This window comes from Carcharodon carcharias, chromosome 1 (genome assembly GCF_017639515.1).
Source record: "Carcharodon carcharias isolate sCarCar2 chromosome 1, sCarCar2.pri, whole genome shotgun sequence".
NCBI lineage: Eukaryota > Metazoa > Chordata > Chondrichthyes > Lamniformes > Lamnidae > Carcharodon > Carcharodon carcharias.
Window position 1 is genome coordinate 194,355,644 of NC_054467.1, and position 18,452 is coordinate 194,374,095.

The 18,452-nt window shown below is 38.6% G+C and overlaps 1 protein-coding gene across 3 annotated transcripts in view; it reads right to left on the reverse strand.

The window, feature by feature from the left end:
* Positions 1–799: 799 nt before the first annotated feature.
* pik3c3 (phosphatidylinositol 3-kinase, catalytic subunit type 3) overlaps positions 800–18,452 on the reverse strand; it is a 125,219-nt gene continuing 107,566 nt past the window's right edge. For all 3 annotated transcript variants that reach the window (XM_041196592.1, XM_041196583.1, XM_041196600.1), the window contains 5 exons: positions 13,742–13,816; positions 11,354–11,522; positions 8,632–8,722; positions 3,537–3,662; positions 800–1,482 (listed from right to left, as the gene is read on the reverse strand). In XM_041196592.1, coding sequence (XP_041052526.1) covers positions 1,468–1,482; positions 3,537–3,662; positions 8,632–8,722; positions 11,354–11,522; positions 13,742–13,816 — 476 coding nt within the window. In that variant the 3' untranslated portion in view covers positions 800–1,467. The remainder of the gene's footprint in view (positions 1,483–3,536; positions 3,663–8,631; positions 8,723–11,353; positions 11,523–13,741; positions 13,817–18,452) is intronic.

Sequence of the window (18,452 nt, forward strand, 5' to 3'; positions counted from 1 at the left end):
AGGTGATTTTTTTTTTTTTACAAACCTTATCCAGTGGCGGGATGAGGTTTGATAGCGGTTTTAAAAGAGTTTTTCTTTATTTCATTAACATGCCCCATCTCATGTGACATTTTCACATGAGGGGGATGTGTTAATGAATTTTTTATTGTTCTATTTTTTATATTTGCCAGCCTTTCAGCAGCTCCTGAAGCCATTATATTTGACCCCTGGAGCCACTGTTCAAAATGCCTGTGAGATGGGTAAGTAAAGTTGAAGACCCTTCAAGGAGCTGCTCCTCCAATCACAGGCTGTTTCTCTCCTGCGTTTGCTGATCGGCTCATTAGTGACATTTATGAGATTGGTCCAGTTGAGTTCCTGGTCAATGGTGACTCCTAGTATATTGATGAGATTCTGAGTGATGGCATTGCCATTGAATGTCAAGACGAGGTGGTTAGACTCTGTCTTGTTGGAGATTGTTGTAGCCTGGCACTTAGTGGCAATTAATATCTGTGTCAACACATTACTTCAAGCCTGGCTGTTATTCAGATCTTACCCATCAGATCATGCCCACGTGCATTATGAGAAATTTCAATGGCATCAATACTAATCATCAGTGATCAATTCCACCACTGACCTAATGACAAAGGGAACACATTTGTTGAAGCAGATAAAGATGATTGAGCATAGCATACCCACTGAGGAACTCCTGTAGAAATATTCTGAGCTTTAGATGATTGGCCTCCAACATTCACAACAGCCTTCTATATCTTACATGGCCACAAGATAAAATTTGGATGGTGAAAAGACCACTCAAATCAACTCATTTTGTGTTATTTATTGCTCTATATACAGCACTCTGTTGAAATTACTAAATTTATTCATAAAAACTGCTCTACAGCTCCATTTCTTTTTTGTTCTACTTTTACATAGAACTCAGGTTAGATGTGTGCATTTAGTGGAGAAATTTCCAAAAGAAGTTATTAATTTGTGTAAAACAGTGTGCACCAAAATTGAAAAAATGGTATTTTAGGCAGTAACAGCGTTAGATACAGTTTATAACATAGTTCAAGCATTTTCATGATGACAGTTCAACTGCAAAAAAATAAACTTTTTTTTGGTATTTTCACTGTAATTGAATGGCAAAAGTCACAAAGCCTCAAATTTGATACAATATACAGCACTGTTCACTGGGAGTGCTCCTCCAGATCTCATCATAAGAAAATAACTTTGCTAAAGTTTTCCCTGGGATGCTGCTAAACACTTGGTTCAGTTCTCTCTTACTATTGGCCACTGAAAAGATTAGCACTATGAAGATAGATTCAAATATTTTGCTATGTAAACTTCAGTGCAGAACATCTTGTTGTTGAATTATTTATGAAATAAACTGCACTTTAAATTTGTTCTTGTGCAGTAAACCTCAAATCTTGCAACAGATGAAATTCCTCTTCAGTGGTCATGGCACGTTCAGCCTCTACAGAAAGACAGAATTTATCTTCTCCAGTACTAAAAAGAGAAGAAAGTTGAATGCTTAGTCATCAAGAAATTCACAACCAGTTTGCTGCATTATAATTGCCTTTCTTATAGCCACGGTAAAACCTGAGAATGTTGTAAATTACCCTTTATAGCACACCTATGCTCACTGTGTATATTAACTGACACAGAAATGGCTTCTTACTTGAAATACACTCAAACTGATATGGGAAATAATGAGATTCTGGGTTAATTTCAATACAGAGATGCAATTATAACAAAACCAAAAGAGCTGACAATGAAACATTTCCTTAGTTGTCACAGTGCCAAATAGCTGTAAATGTATACAGTTCTAGTCTAAATAAGCAAATTCACAAAAGTATGACCTTAAACATAGAAGAATGGGGAAAGTCAGATGATTAGCAGGTTTTTAATGGGATAACGTTCCCAGATAGTTTATATGGGGTTGTAACTTCCGAGCTCCGCAGCATTGTATTGGGGTGGTATACCAAAGATGCACTGGGGAATCCTTTTCAGAGGTTGCCAGGTAATTGCTAAGAAGTACAAACTTTCCCTGAACAATTACCCTTCATTGGGAGCCATCTGAAAAAGCAAGTTAAATCGCAAACTTCAGACAGTTCCGACTGGGTTATACCAATATTTACCCAGAAAAAGTTAGAAGGATTGAAGCCTTCTCAAACTTCTGGGTAACTATTGTGCAGACCCAGACTGAACCCCCAACATGGGACCACCACCATACCCCCCATTTCCCCAGGAGACACCCCGCAACCACTGACTGCCCTCCCTCATAGGAGTCCCACAACCCCTGACAGCCCCAGGGGTCGCTGCCCAGCCCACAGGTACCTCACTCACAGTGACTCTTTCTCCACAGTGCACCCCCAACCGCCTCCCCCCACTCCAGGTCCGAACCAAGGCCCTGCCCAGTCCACCACCCACCCTGAGGCCCGACACCTTCACTCCCATCCCCAACCTTCCCCCACTCCCTGAGGCCTGGCCCCTCCTTCCCCCACCCACCCACCCTCTCCTTCAAGGCCCGATCCCTTCCCCACTCACTGACCCCCGCCCCCCCCCCACCCCCCTCCAAGTCCCAATCCCTTTCCCCCACATGCCCTAAGGCCCTAGTCCACTCTGCCCACACACCACCCCGAGGCCCAACCACCTTTCCCCCCCTCCCAGACACTCAGGAGGCCTTACCGCATTCCCCCACCGCCTCCAAAGGCCCAACCAGAGGTTTGTACCCCTCTGACTTTCCCACTCTTTGAAGCCCCCGACCTCCGATCCAAACCAAATCACCACCACCCCCCCAACCAATCCATGAGACTTTTCCTCTCCCCTCCTCCAACCGAGCCTGAATTTTACACCCTCTCCTCGAGGCCGTCACCCTCCCTCCCCACCTTGAGGCTTGGCCCCTGCCCCCTCCGCGGCTCAACTCCCAAGTGGCCTGACCTCTTTTCCCTGCCTCCCCACTTTCCCCACACCAGCCCAATGTCCAACCACCTTCCTCCACTCCACGAGACTCGACACCCCTCCTGAGGCCCAACACCCTCCAACCTTCCCACCCCCGACTCTCCCTTCTCTGAAGCTCCCAACCTCTGATCCATGTTCCCCACCACGAGCTCCTATCCAGCATCGCCCAAACTCTGATTCGTCTCATGCCCCACTGCCAATCTCCGATGCACCCATCCCTTAAATCCTGTCCGCTTACCTTATACACTCACCTTCTCCCTGGCCTGTCCTAACCTTTAAATTTCAAATTTAAACTTGCCTGTTTTACGGCAGCTAGTGCTGTAAGAAAAAAGGGAGCATCACTCCTTCCCTTTGACTCAGCTGCACTTTGAAGCTGGGCTCCGGGGACACGCTGCATTGCCTGGATCTCGCTCGGCCTGAGTTGGAAGGTCAGGCGAGGCAGGCTGGGAAAAAAACTCAGCTAAGAAATTGGGCACAGAGTGGCAATCCGACGCTCAGTGCCACTCCGAGGAAGTTCAGGCCCATGACATTTTTGCAGATAAAGTTAATAGGGTTCAAACTTTAAAGCTAAAATAATGAAAATTTAATTTGGTACTGACCTGCGCAAATTTGTGTATTTGTTCCACCACCGCAGCAAACAAGGCACCTACACTTTCATCTATCAAACTCTGCATGTAATGAACTGCCTCCTCATCAGAAAGATCTAGGCGGAATTTGTCCTGCACCTGTATGTTGGAAGAGCACATATAATTAAACACAGAAACAAATGTGCAACTTGTATCAACAGCTTTCAAGCTTGTTTTTTTCTAATTAATTGCAGATAAGAATAATTCAAGTGCAAAGAAGTTGAGTACTCTCTTCGTAAGGTACAGTATAAAAAAGAAAACAAATGCAAGGACTCTAGTCACTACAGTATCTGGTTTGTGTTCTCCTTTTGATATCTTGAATCTCAGTCATAAGACCAAAATTGCCTCACCTACAGATATCTGCAGAAATCCAAAGAGGGTTAGATGCATCCAACTTTGTTGAGCTCAGAACTTTTCAAATTACATTTCGATGATCCCTGCTCCCCAAATGAAATTGATAGTTAAGTAAGATGTTATGTTTAAAAAAATGACATCCACACTAACTTACACTAACACAAAAGATGATTGAGGGCTTCACCATTTCCTAATGGGTCAAAATCCTGGAACTCCCTTCCTAACAGGGCTGTGGGTGTACTTACATTACATGGACTGCAGACAGTTCACCACCACCTTCTCAAGGGCAACTACAGATGGGCAATAAATGCTGGCCCAACCAGCGAAGCCCACATCCAGTGAACGAATTAAAAAAAAGTGTGAACAGAAGTTTGTAAACGTGCACACTTTTGAGGGAGAGTCAAACACAAATTTAATAAGAATGTGATATTCTATGGTTATAGCTGATTTTTTTGAAATATCCTCTTTGCAAATAAAAAAGGTGCATAAGTTTTGTGTAAGCAATATCTTATAAACATGAGCACAGAATCTTCAATACTTAAATCTCTGCAAATTTTCTGGTTTAAAATTGCATTACACAACATTAATGGAAGTTGCCAACAAATCTGCTGCTTGCTATAAAAAGAGAGGTAAGCAGCAGACAAAGATGACACACAATTAATTCTACTCAGTTCAAAGGTATATGGGATTGGAGTAGCGACAGAAGATCTCCGTAAAAATAGCAGAAAATTATTCTTGTTCAACCTGAAATTGCTCTTCTGACAAGTTCAAGGCAATATATGGAAGGTTAACGGTTATATGTTCCATAGAACAAGACCCAGTGTATTGGTTATTAAAAGCAGACAGGTTGCATCATTATTTTATCAGCATGCCAGGAAAGAACATCCAAGAATGTGTGCTACTGTAATACCAGGAAATTGTTTGGAAAAATATAATCTTCTACAAAGATAAAAGGTAATTTTTAATTTGTTCCAACAACTAATATATCCAGCATCCAACAGGGCAAATCAATTACAAACAAATCCAAATTTATAGTGGCCTAAAATGTCTGCACAGGTAACTATTATGACAGTGATGGGATGTCTTCTACTATGGCCACCTCCCACTGTTGCAAGGAAGCTTTATTACTTCACAGTTGAATGAATTGAACAACAATGTTCCACCATGTATGGGAAAATGTTTTATTTATAAAAGTCTGCTTGGTAAGAATCCTCCTTTAATGATTTTCTTACAGGTTCACTTTTCAATCTTTCCTTGCATCAGGAACTAGCTCCTAAAAAAGTGGAGTGTACAAGTCTCCAGGCCATTGAAGTGGGGAAAAATCAGTATCAGCTGGAACAGGGTGTTCCAAGGGATCCCTCAATTAGGATTTAAATTAGTTCTACATACTTCCCTTCCCCCACCACAACCAGATAGTATACTTTTTACTTCGAACATCCTAGAGAGGAAACATTTTTAAGTTCTAGTCCATAATTAGGCCATTGCCCAATATCCCAAAATATAGGGAAAGTTCAGAAAAGGTGCCTTTGTCCCATCTATATACACTTTATACATATAAAATTTAGATGCTCCAAGCTTCCCTTTTCATCAGTGTAATGTTGTGACAAAATAGTATGTATTGAAATTTTAATTTAGTTTCTACACTTAATTACTTTTCCTTATCCATTTTTCATTCAGCTCATCTAAATCAATGTTTAAATTTTAACATGCCAGATGTCTGTACAAGACTAATGAAAGTATCTTGGTACAGTGATTACCTCTTACATCTGTCCTACCACATAAACACAGCTTAATCAAAATATTCTCACTATGAAAAACAGAAAAGTCACTTTCACTTGTACAAGGATTTTTAGCCCATAAAGGTTACATCTCTTACAAATTAAACAAAAAAAATCCTCTCTCATTTCAAGTTGAAGATGGAATCTCTTATCAAATAATACTGGAACCCAGCACTCATTTATACACATCATCAGCCAAAAGTGCTGAGAGTGGACAATCCTATTTGACCTCCTCCTGAAGAGCTTTACATGATAGGTGCGAACACCAAGACAACTTTGTTCATTTCACATATGATTAAGCAGCAGCTGGATGCACTAGACACTGCAAAAGCCCAGGGCTTTAACAAAATCTTGAATTTGGTACTAAAGGCCTGCATGCCAGATCTAGTTACTACCAACCCAAACTGCTCCAGCACAGCTAGGACAGTAAGCAATGAAGTAAAATATTGCTCAGGTATGTTCTCACCATAACAAAAAAAGAACTATATCTACCTCAGTTAATAACCACTCTATCAATCATCAGCAAAAGGATTCATCGATACTACCATCAAGCTAATCCTACTAATTCAATTCAGGTTCCAACCTCATTGGCAGCCTTGATCCAGATACAGATGAGAGCAGACCCACTGAAGAGATAAGAGTAGCCATCTTTGATATGAAGGCAGTAAACAGCTTAAGACACAATCCAGGAAGCCCCAGTAAGTTTGAGCTCCAGTGGTTTGAGTCAGGGTTGGATGGTGGCGGGAAGTGCACAGCAAACTCCCACAAACATGATATGATAATGACTTAATCTAGTTTTGTGATATTGATCGAGGGATAAATATTGGCCAGGACACCGGGGATGGGGGCGATGGTTCAACTGAAAGGACACTCCAACGGTTTTAGTCAATCCTAACACAGAAAATGGACAAGATTACCCTGGCCAAAATCACTGCAGCCCCAACATTTTACTGCGAAGAGCATCCTCAGCCCAGCCATATTTATTAATGACCATCCCCCTGTCATAAGGGCAGCAGTAGGATCTTTCACTGTCAATTCCACTCTCCCATTATGAAACATCAAGGCTTTGGACAACACCTAGGCTTGCTTCACAAGTAGCAGGTAACATTTTCATTACAAGTGCCAGGCAAGACCGTCTTCAACAGATTTCACTCAATCTCCTACCCCTTATTTAATTTATTCGTTCATGGGATGTTGGCGTCACTGGCTAGGCCAGCATTTATTGCCCATCCTGAGTTGCATTTAAGTGTCAACCACATTGCTGTGGGTCTGGAGTCACATGTAGGCCAGACCAGTTAAGGACAGCAGATTTCCTTCCCTAAAGGACATCAGTGAACCAGATAAGTTTTTACGACAATCGGCAATGGTTTCACGGTCATCATCAGACTTTTAACTCCAGATTTTTGTTGGATCCAAATTTCACCATCTTCATTGGGATTCAAACCTGGGTCCCCAGAGTATTACCCTGGGTCTCTGGAATACTAGTCCAGTGACAATATCACCACCTCCCACCACTCTTGATCTTCAATTACACCTCCATCATTGATTTCACCATCAATCTCTTAAGGAGTTTATCAGAAGCTTCAATGGAACTATCACATCAAGACCGTGGCCACGAGAGCAAAAAAGATCTATATTTATATAATGCTTTTCACAGCCACCAGATGTCTCAAAGCCCTTAACATCCAATAAAGTAATTTTTGAAGTGCACTTACTGTTGTGATGTAGGAAACATGGCAAGCAATATGTACACAGCAAATTCCCACAAACACGATATGATAGTGTCTATTTAATCTGGTTTTGTGATGTTGATTGAGGGATAAATATTGGCCAGGACACCAGGGATAACTTCCCTGCTCTTCTTCAAAATAGTGTAGTAAAATCTGTTACAACTACCCAAACAGGCAGATGCAGCCTTGGTTAAATGTTTCAAGAGCAAGAGAAATGCTGGCTTCTCTTATGAAAGAGAGAGTTAAACCTACATGTTTGACTGGACTCCTGCCACTGGACTCAATATCCAACTCTTCCACCATTGATGCTCTGCGGATGCATTATGTCAACTCGCCAAAATTATTTCATAAGGCAAGGGGTTGCTGTCAAACCTTACTAACCTGAAGGACAAGGGCAGCAATGTACTGAGGGCATCACCTCCAAGTCACACATCACTTTGACTTAACTACCTGTATAGACATTCCTTAATCATCACCAGATCAAAAATCATGAAGTTCTCTCTGGAACACCACAAAGGCAGTAGTGATTCAAGGCGGTCCACCACCATCTTCGCAGGGTAACTTAGGAAGGGTAATAATTGCAGTTTTGCCAGCGTGCTCGTATCCTGGGAACAATTATTAAAAAAAACTGTCGACTTGCCTTCAAACTTTTCATTTCTCCTTGGTTAGAAGTAACTGAACACTTTCTCTTCTGCAAGGGTTCATTAAGTACAAGTGGCAGTTACTGGCTGTTTAAACACACCTTAATGCCACCAGGGTTATTACACCTTTCTAAATGACAGCAGCAGTTTCACTTTATCAATAGAAACTCTCCCTTACAATGTCATAGCCACAATACAACTAGTAATGACAGCGGGAGGAAAAATAAATTTGTTTTTGAGAGAGAGTGAAAAATATAAAATACATTAGAAGGTTACATGGGTCTAATGTATTGAAAGGACTTCAGGAGCTCACCTTCTTCATGTCTGACAAAATATATGGACATGAAAAATCCAACTCGAAAGGGTTATATTTTCACAAGGTTTAAAATCAATCTCACTTAAAAGGTCATAAATACTAATAAACACCAATATTGATTTGGATCCAAAAGAATTAGATTTTAGTTACTGTATTAGAATAATTGTATTATCTAAATTTGAGATTGTCAAGTTTAAAAGAAAACATTATATACTGGTAAGCAAATTAAATGGCTTGTTCCAAGATTACCTTTTTCACTGTCTTGTCAGGTTCCAAAGCAATGTCTGGAATATTGGCATCTACCATTAGCGAGAACAGATTCAGAATTAGATTAGAATATCTGGAAAAGGAGTAAATATTTGGTGATATGGATATTGAATAGTCTGCTTTGCATTCAGAACATTTACAAATATTTATTTCACCCTGAAAATGACTTCTGCTATCCCTACAGGAGAAGAGTTAATTTAAGTATTATTGACTTTGCACAGTATTTAATAGCAAAATTGATGTTGTATAAGATTTTAGATCTATGATTAGCATATAGAACAATATCAAAGTTCAGAGGTCAAACTACAAGATCAAAGTTTGAATCATTAAAAAACATTAAATTCAACAGTTATGTATCAATTATAAATAATAGACAGCTTTCTATCATACTGTGCTGTATAGGTTTTTCTAAAAATAGCCACTGTCATGCCTCATGATTTTGTGGTTCAAAGATATTTGAACAAGTTGTTTAATGATTGCAAGATCCTACCGTGGTGACCAGAATTGCAGTGTTTCAGATGCAACCAATAAACACTTATATAGTAACAATATCGCTTCTATTGACTAAATTATTTTCTATTAATTGGAATAATTGGCATCACATGCAGTTATGTAAAAGATACATTTTGTTCTAAACCTACTTGAATTGTTTGCTATCTGCCCTGTCTCCTATTTTTGGATAAACCACAGGTTTAGGAATTATGCTTTTTTACATGCACTACAAGTCAATAATAGCAATAAGGGTCTAAAAATAAAACTTTATTGTCTTGCTTGCAATCTCTTTCTTTTCTAAAAAGATCAAACTTATGGCTACCTACCACTTCTTTATACAGTCAATTCTCCAACTAACACTAAATTTATATCTCGACTTCTTACCATATTCATGCTTTGCTGATGTGAAACCTTATCAATAGCTATCTCTATGCATCCAAGGTACATTTCCTCTTCACTATGTCAAATGACAACTCAAGCTTTAGGTTAAAAAGACTTTAGTTCCATGTATATTGAATGACTATTCTTTAACAAATTATGTCTTTTATCTACTGCAACTAGGTAACATAGGAGACGACCACTTAGATCACTGCACTTTTCCAGCTCAAGAGTCCATTCTGTTGCCCCTCCATAATAATGCACTCCTTATAGTCAGTGATTTTATCTGTCATTGTCTTGATTTAACCAGCCTTCAATTATTTTCGCTGTAAAATAAATTGTTAAACATAGCTAATTCTTTACACTTATTTCATAAGCTTATTTCACCTTAGTGTACAAATAATTTGCCTCCTCATTTTTATTTCTCTATTAATGTTGCCATTTGTTTCTTTCTCTTCTCCCTCAACACATATTTGAGAACCTTTTTTATTTGTGGTCATCAATGCACTATTAGGCAGTTTGTAGGCTGTTTAACTCTAACTTACTCTCAGTGTAATATAGTTGTTGATTTATTCTTTTCTTCCAACTTTAATAAAATGGCCTTTCCTGTTTCAGTGAAGGTTATATACTCAAATCATCCTCATTAGCTTTTTCTCTTTACCAATTCTGACTGACCTGTTCTGTTTCCAGCATTTTGTTCATATTCAGATTTCTAGAATTGACATCACTTTGCTTTTTAATCTATTTTAGGGTTGTTTCGATTTAACTTAACGTATTTTAAAGGAAAATCTTTTCAAAGCAATGATGGAAAAGATGAACCAAACAGTAGGATTCACTTGTACACCAGGATCGGTTTTAATTCAGTGCTCTATTTACTCCCAATAGGGCATGCAAATAATCAAATGCCTGACTCACAAAGCTACTCTATTCAAGATGCTGCTGTACAGGAATTGGGGCACTCACTAGTATCTTTTTTTGTAACATGTCACCAACATGCTCTTTTTGGACTATACTTGCTCAATCTGCTGCTAAGCTCTATTAGATTTTGAAGTATTTATCAAAGCAGTATTAAAATTTGGATAGTTGTGCAAATATATCAATGCATTTTTACAGGAATTAAAAAGAGGAAGAGGACAGGGAGAACAAAACTCCACATATGAATGTATCATTTAAAAGTAGAATATTTACTCTGAAGTAAATTAACTGTCTAGAAACATGCAGGTATGGACAAGAGACATAGAAACTGAGTATTGACAATTTTTAAACAGTAAATTTTGATGAGGTTACAAACTTGTGTTACGAAAGTGTGAGCCTGATTCAGTGGTAGCCTCAAAAGCTCATGGGTTCATGCCTCACCCCAGACACTTGAGCACATAATCTAAGATGACACTTTAACACAGTGCTGGGAAACTTGGATTGGTGGAGATTATGCATTTCAGAGACGACATTAAACCGAGGTTTCATATTGCCTCTAAAGTTGGATATAGATGATCTGCCAAATGACCTTATCCCCTTAGTTAATTCACTACTGTCTGTGGGATCTTGCTGTGGGCAAACTGGCTGCCGCCTTTGCCTAGGTAATAAGTGACTACACTTCAAAAATACTTCATTAATTGTGAAGCACATTTGGAATGTCATGAGATAAAAGGTGTTCTATAAATGAAACACTTTGCTTTTCAATTTGATTTAAATAACTTCTAATTGAGGCCAGACTGTGCTATGTTTGCAAATCAGGGAATTCTATAACTTGGAATAGATACTTTTCAAAGGCTTTTGCTGAAAAAAGGCCCTCTTTAGATTGATGCAGTGAAATGGAAATCAAGACATGCATTACCTTCTTAGGTGCAGAAAAGCTGTGTAACACTGTTTACGAAATTCTTGGTACTGTTCACTTTGCATTCCACCCATCCCTTCCACCATCTCTTTACTTAGCTTCATCGGGGGTGGCAGGGGCTTAGGGTCACGACCCAAAATATATCCAAAGTCTATGTGAAACAATTTCCCTGTAACAGCACAAATAAAGCGATCACAGATTAATCTTAGCATTCTACATTTTAAAAATTCAGCAGATTATTATCGGCTGAAGAAAATTGGCACATGTAATGGCTCATTTCCAAACCTTCAGCACAGTCAATCGTCAACATAACGCTAAACAAGCTTGTTTTACATTTATACATCACACTGCATAGTGTTCTTCTGGACTTTAAATGTTGTAACATTTTGGGACTGAAAATTCTCTCAGTCCATTTTGGGGCCTTTTCCTCCTAGAAAATGAGAACCAATTCAATTAATGAACAAAAATCTTACGTTGTACGTGCAAGATGGTCTTGAATACATTTCTAAAAAACTCCCTCTTCCTCCTGACTCAAATTTATTAGCAGGCTGAGATAGTCTACACTTGCAATCAATTCTGTTCCTTATTCAATTCAGCAAACCCTCGAGCAAAATGGGAAAATTATCTTTTCTAGACAGGTTTCATCTCCCTCTTGTTTATAAGAAATCAATTTCTCCCCAATCTACACAAGAACTGCCGCCACAATGCAGAAAGATTAATCTTAACCCACAGCATGCAAAGTATGAAACACTAGAATGTTAATCTGTTTGTACTTTATAGATTAGGTATAGATTTGACCACCCACCCATTAATGTTTCCTTTGTACAGTCAAGTATTTTCTCCATTACACAGTCCCTGCTTTTGCCAATCTTGAATGATAGGCTCATTCTGAGCACTCATGCAAGAATTCCTCTAGAAATGAGTGCTGCCCAACAGTACTGTACATTTCCCTTGGGTACCAATTTAACACTAGCTACACAAAAAAAAGGTTGCAAAAATTCAATGTTAACTGTCAGCATTCCAGTCAACTGTGCTTCTGGTGACCCACTGACTTATTTTATTCTATATATTATTTTTGCAGCTGGAAGGAAAGTAGAGCCAGTGAGAAAAAAATGCATGGGCAAGGATTTTGAAAAAAATTGAATGGTTTTGAAAATATAATTTGAACTATTTGTAATCTGTGGATGGTTCCATATTTCACTCTAAACATCAGCATGGTTAATGCCAGCACAATAAAGAAAGCACTATTATATATATTTTAATATTGACATATACCAAAGTACTTCTGAGGACTAATCAAAAAAGCAAAATATTCAATGTAAAAAAGACAATTGGGGGTAATTCTAACCAATGAGGGGGAAAAAGTGAGCTATATAAGAACGCAACTCAATCCTTTAATTTGTCCAACTCCTTCCATTATCTGGCATAAGGTGGTTTTCAAAACTTGTTTGAAGGGGGATTGAATGAAAACATGGCCCCATGTGATTTCTAGTCAGAGCTGTCAGTTTACTATCAGAGGGTTCTTAGAAGATCTTCCATACAAAGCGATTTACTATAAATGCTGACAAACATATCGCACAAAGCTGATGGATTGCAGTAGCTGAGATCAATCATTTAAACTCGAGAATACCAATATACAGCGCAACTGAGGATCTATAATGCAATAGAATAAACTAAAATATATTCACAATAATTTGATATTTTCTAGCATTAGCCCTTTCAGGAAATGGTAAAAAATGGAATTATAGGTTACATGTTAAGAGAAAACCATAAGAGCTTCAAAAGGATCACAGAATTACTGAAATTCACCACTTAAAACAATTTTGTTGAGATACCTAGTTTTGCCAATTCAAAGAAAACAAATTTCACTACATATTTAGGAAATTGAAGTTAACATTGTTATATCTAAGTGAAAAGGAGAAGATCCCTGAAGATTATAAAATGGCTATCAATGCAACATAACATTTGCACATCTCAAGATCATGAAACAATATTAAGTACTACCCTGTCCACTTACAGACACGTGGACTCATTACGATAATACATTGAAAGAACCTAGTACAAAAATTCAAATATTTAGGATGATGTTAGGTCTACGAACATGCCATTCAGAGCCATATAAAAATGACACACAGCAAATATGCTGCATTGTACCTTTGACTGTTGTCCTAAAAGCAGTGTTCTAAATAGATATGCAGTGCCATCTACTGAATTTTTGCTCAAACTGAATCTATTTATAAAATCAACAAATCTTCACCAAAATCACACTGAGTACCTCTCTATGCGAGTTTTAGAAATATGAAAAAGAAATGGATTCTGAAGCAATTCCAAAAATGTTAAAGGCTCTGGATTAGAGTGACAAGATTGGTACATTTGTTGGAAACTTACCTGTCTTTGTCAGCAGAAGGTTATCCAAATGTCTGTCTCCAACTCCAAGTATGTACGTAATTACACAATACCCAGCTGTTAACAAAATGAAATTGCCCAAATATTAGAAGTATAATTTTAAAATTTAGAACAGCTGAAATTAATGGAAACTCCCATCTCTCCAAGTTTATATTTATTTTCAGCTCAAATGCTAATTCCAGTAAAAACTCCAGTAATTTAACAGTAAGAAAGTACACTCAAATATAAGGAAGCTATTACTGGGACACAAACCCAAACCTAATAAAAGATCATTTTGAGGCAATAAATATTAAGCACTTTGCATCAGCTTACCCAGTGATGTCCTTGAAATTACGCTATAGGAGTACTAGCGTATAAATGTTTAATGTTTCCTCTGTGAATGTATTTTATTCTACTCATTCTAATTATTGTCCTCCTGCCTGTTCTAACTTTAATCTTTCTTTAACTTGTTGCTTCTGCCTCCATGCTCCTACTGTCCAATTTCCTTTAAAAAACTGTCATTTGGGAAATCAAAAGGTAAGCTTCCGACACAGCTGAAGGTGAACAGGTTAAGAGGTGACCCAGTTAATCAGGTATTTGGTTTTCAGCATCAAACGCAGGAAGGTGGTCCCAACATAAATACATGTTGGTAGACCCTACAGCAAGGCAGTGTCTGGATGGGCCCACAAGACTCAAAAGGTTAGCTGAAAACTAGAATCATTTTTAAAATATATTTGTTCATGGGATGCAGGCGTCGCTGGCTACGCCAACATTTATTGACCATCCCGATTGCCTTTGAGGGGATGGTGGAGAGTTGCCTTCTTGAACCGCTGCAGTCCATGTGGTGTAGGTGCACCACATTATAAATTATATTTAATAAATTCACACTCCTGGATGTGGAGCTTCACTTGCCCAAAAAGTAATGTAAGGACAATAGCGTGAATCCACACCTGAATTTTTGATGTATGCTCCTGGCAGATGAAGCTGGATGAACTCAAAAATTGTGAAAATACCCTTGTGGTTCCATTGCATTTTTCAAAGGACATCCACAATTTGTAAATCAGCATCTGTGGAGAGAGAAATAGAGTTAATGTTTCGAGTCCCTGAAGAAGAGTCAAACGGATTCGAAACATTAACTCTATTTCTCTCTCCACAAGTGCTGCCAGACTCACTGAGCTTTTTCAGCATTTTCTGTTTTTTATTTCAGACTTCCAGCATTCACAGTATATTACTTTCATTTTAGGTAAAATAGATTCTGTCCAAAACAGCTTTAAGTTATGTATCTGGCAACATACCAGTTAATCTTTTGGGTGTAGCATTTATTGTACATTTTGCAATTACCCTTTTTTTTTTTAAAGCTCTTATATGAAAAGATACTATGATCATTGTGAACGAGCTAATGCATTGGGTATTTCTCCCTCTCACTTTAGAGGTTTGCTCAACATATGGTGTTGCTGATTCACTTTACAGAAAAACTGTTTTTAAAAACCTTCTGCAAACATTCAAAATAAAATCAGAATTTTCAGAATAGTCCCTTGTTTGCCACACACTTGGTCTCATTCACTTGCCCTATTCCTTGCACCCACCTCAATTTATTTTTCAGATATTCATCCACATAACTTTTAAAAGTTAATCATAGGTTTTATTTTTATCACTATTTCTGGTAGACTATTTCAAACCTAGCCACTCTGCATAAAGAAAATCTCATAACCTTCTCCTTTCTTTTAATGATCTTAAATTGATGCCCTCTAATAATTTACTTATCAAATCTATTGATAATTTTGAATATTTCTATCAGACCTCCTCATATCTTACTATTTCTCGTTTCTTTAGGACAAAAGTTCCTCTATTTCTATCAAGTAAATCTCTGCCACACTTTCCCCATTGATTTACACCTTCCCTAAAGTTGAATATTGGTCCAATTTTAGATGTCCTAACTGTAGGCTAACCAACTTGTCAGTGCACTTTTAAAGGCTTGGGAACGTGAAGCCCCAAGTCTTTCTGTTTCTCTCAGCGCAAGCTTGAGGAACAGTATCTTATTTTTCATCTCGGCATGCAACAGCCTTCTTGACTCAACATCATCAAGTTCAACAAGTTAGATCATAACCTCTGCCTTCATCTTGTTGTGTGTGTTTTTTTCTTTTCTTTTTGTTTATCTGGGTTGTTCTTGTCATATTTCTTTCTTTATCCCTTCATGTTGCATTCAGATGGTTGCTATGTAGCCATTCACACCTCATTTGGACACAACTTTTGTTTCTTTACTATACCCATTACCAGTCTTTGTTTGTTGAATCATTAAATCTTTTACTTAATCTCCCCTGCCCTCCACCCTATCACAGACCTTCTCTCTTTTGTACTTCCAACGCACTCCCCCCTTCTATTGGCTTAAAAACTCTCAATTCCAATTTTCTTCAGTTCTGATGACAGGTCATCATGACTCAAAATTTTGAGCAGAGTTTTACACCCCCATTGTGGCGAGGGCGGAGCCATAAAACGCGGTAAGCAGTTCAAAAGTCCACTGACTTTGGTAGGGCCATAAAAACCTGCTGGCGTAAAATTCCGCCCATTGGTTCTGTTTCTCTCCACAAATGCGGCCTAACGGTCAGGAAGATATAATAATTTTCATAATGTTATTGAAATTTATTGTAGAGGAATAGTGGGGTCTGTGTGTGTTTGTGAGACTTAATTGAATTAAAGACAGCTAGTCTGAAGGCTTTGATGTATCAGATGATAAGCTAGGTTTGAAATATTAAGTAGGTAAACAGGTGTAAAGGGAACATTGGAATTTTAGAATAAATCAGACTAGCTTGAATTCAAGGGAGGGGTGAAATGTTTCACCTAGCCAGGAGAAGTTAAAAAACAGTGTGTTTATTTTTCCCAAAGATTATTGGTACTATGGGAGATTTTTATTATTAGAGGTAAAGTCCAAAGACATAAGTGAAACAAGGGGAATTTGCATTCAAAGGTGAAAAGTATGTATAAAGGAGAGAAGGCTTCGTGTAAGGGTAGGGATTCTAAGATCTAAAACAAGTGTGAAACACCTCCAGCATCTAAGCCTCAAAAGCTGCTGTCTACAAAGAACTGAAGTGAAGAAAACTCACTTTGAATTGGATTGCTCAGGTTGTCATGTTTCTTTGCCTGGGTCTTTTAAAAATCTGTGCATCTTAACAAAAGTGTGACTGGGAGTTAGATTAACTAGGGGATTTAAAAGTTATAATAGTGGTAATTTGTAGATCTATGTATGCACTAAAATAATTTCTTCTGTTAATAAAGGTTTAATTTAGTTTTGGAAGAAACCTACAAGACTCAGTGGTCTGATTACATCTCGAAATTTATACAAATTGCAAAACAGTTGTGGCAGTTGTTTCAAGTTTCCCTTTGGGATTTGAGCAGCTCAGCATTTATGATTGGCTGTGCCATAAAGCTGACCTGCTGAATATTTCTAGCATTTTTTGTTTATATTTCAGGTTTTCAGCATCTGTAGCATTTTCGCTTTTGTATTTCTGTTTTTCTACACTACTTAACATTTATATCTCCCCTTACTTGCTTCTATCAAAATTCATCACCTCACAGTTATCTGTATTAAATTTCTTGACATCTAGCTGCACAATCAGCTTACTTTTATGTCATGAAATCCTTAGCACCAAAAATCTGAAGAGGCATGCAATCTACAAATCTTGTTACCATGTCATTTATGCCCAAGTTTTCACATGTATGCTGACAACACCTAGCTCCACTTCACCACCACCTTTCTTGATTCCTTCACTGTTGCTAAATTATCAGACTACTTGTCTGACAATTAGTACTAGATCAGCATTAATTTCCTCCAATTAAATATTGGGGAGACCAAAGTCAATCCCTGCTAAAGACTCCATTACCTAGCTACCAACTCCATCTATCTTCCTGGCAAGTTTTTGAGGCTGAATCAGACTGTTCATAGCCTTGATATCATATATGATCCCATGATGAGCTTCCAATCGCATGTTCAAGCCATCAATAAGACCTCCATAACATGACCCAACTCCTCTCCTGCCTCAGCTCATCTGCTGTTGAAGCCTCCAAGCCTTTGTTATGTCTAGACTTGGTTATTCCAATGCACCCCTGGGCTGGTCTCCCACATTTCACCCTCCATAGGTACAGGGAGGCGGTGGTGGAGTGGTATTGTCACTGGACAAATAATCCAGAGACCCAGGGTAACTCTCTGGGGACCCGGGTTCAATAAGAATCTGGAATTAAAAGTCTAATGATGATCGTTGTGGATTGTCACAAAAACCCATCTGGCTCACTAATGCCCTTTAGGGAAGGAAATCTGCCGTCCTTACCTGGTCTGGCCTACATGTGACTCCAGACCCACAGCAATGTGGCTGACTCTCAATTGCCCCCTGAAATGGCCTAGCAAGCCACTCAGTTGTATCAAACCACTACAAAGTCTATAAGGAATGAAACAGAACAGCTCATGGCATCGACTTAGGCACTGGAAACAACAATGGCAAACTCAGGCCTATCGATCCTACAAAGTCCTCCTTACTACCATCCGGGGGCTGGTGCCAAAGTTGGGACAGCTGTCTCACAGACAAGTCAAGGACCAGCCCGTTTCCTGGATGAATGCAGCTCCAACAATACTCAAGCAGCTCGACACCATCCAGGCCAAAGCAGTCTGCTTGATTGGCACCCTATCAACAAACATTCACTCCCTGCACCACCGATGCACTGT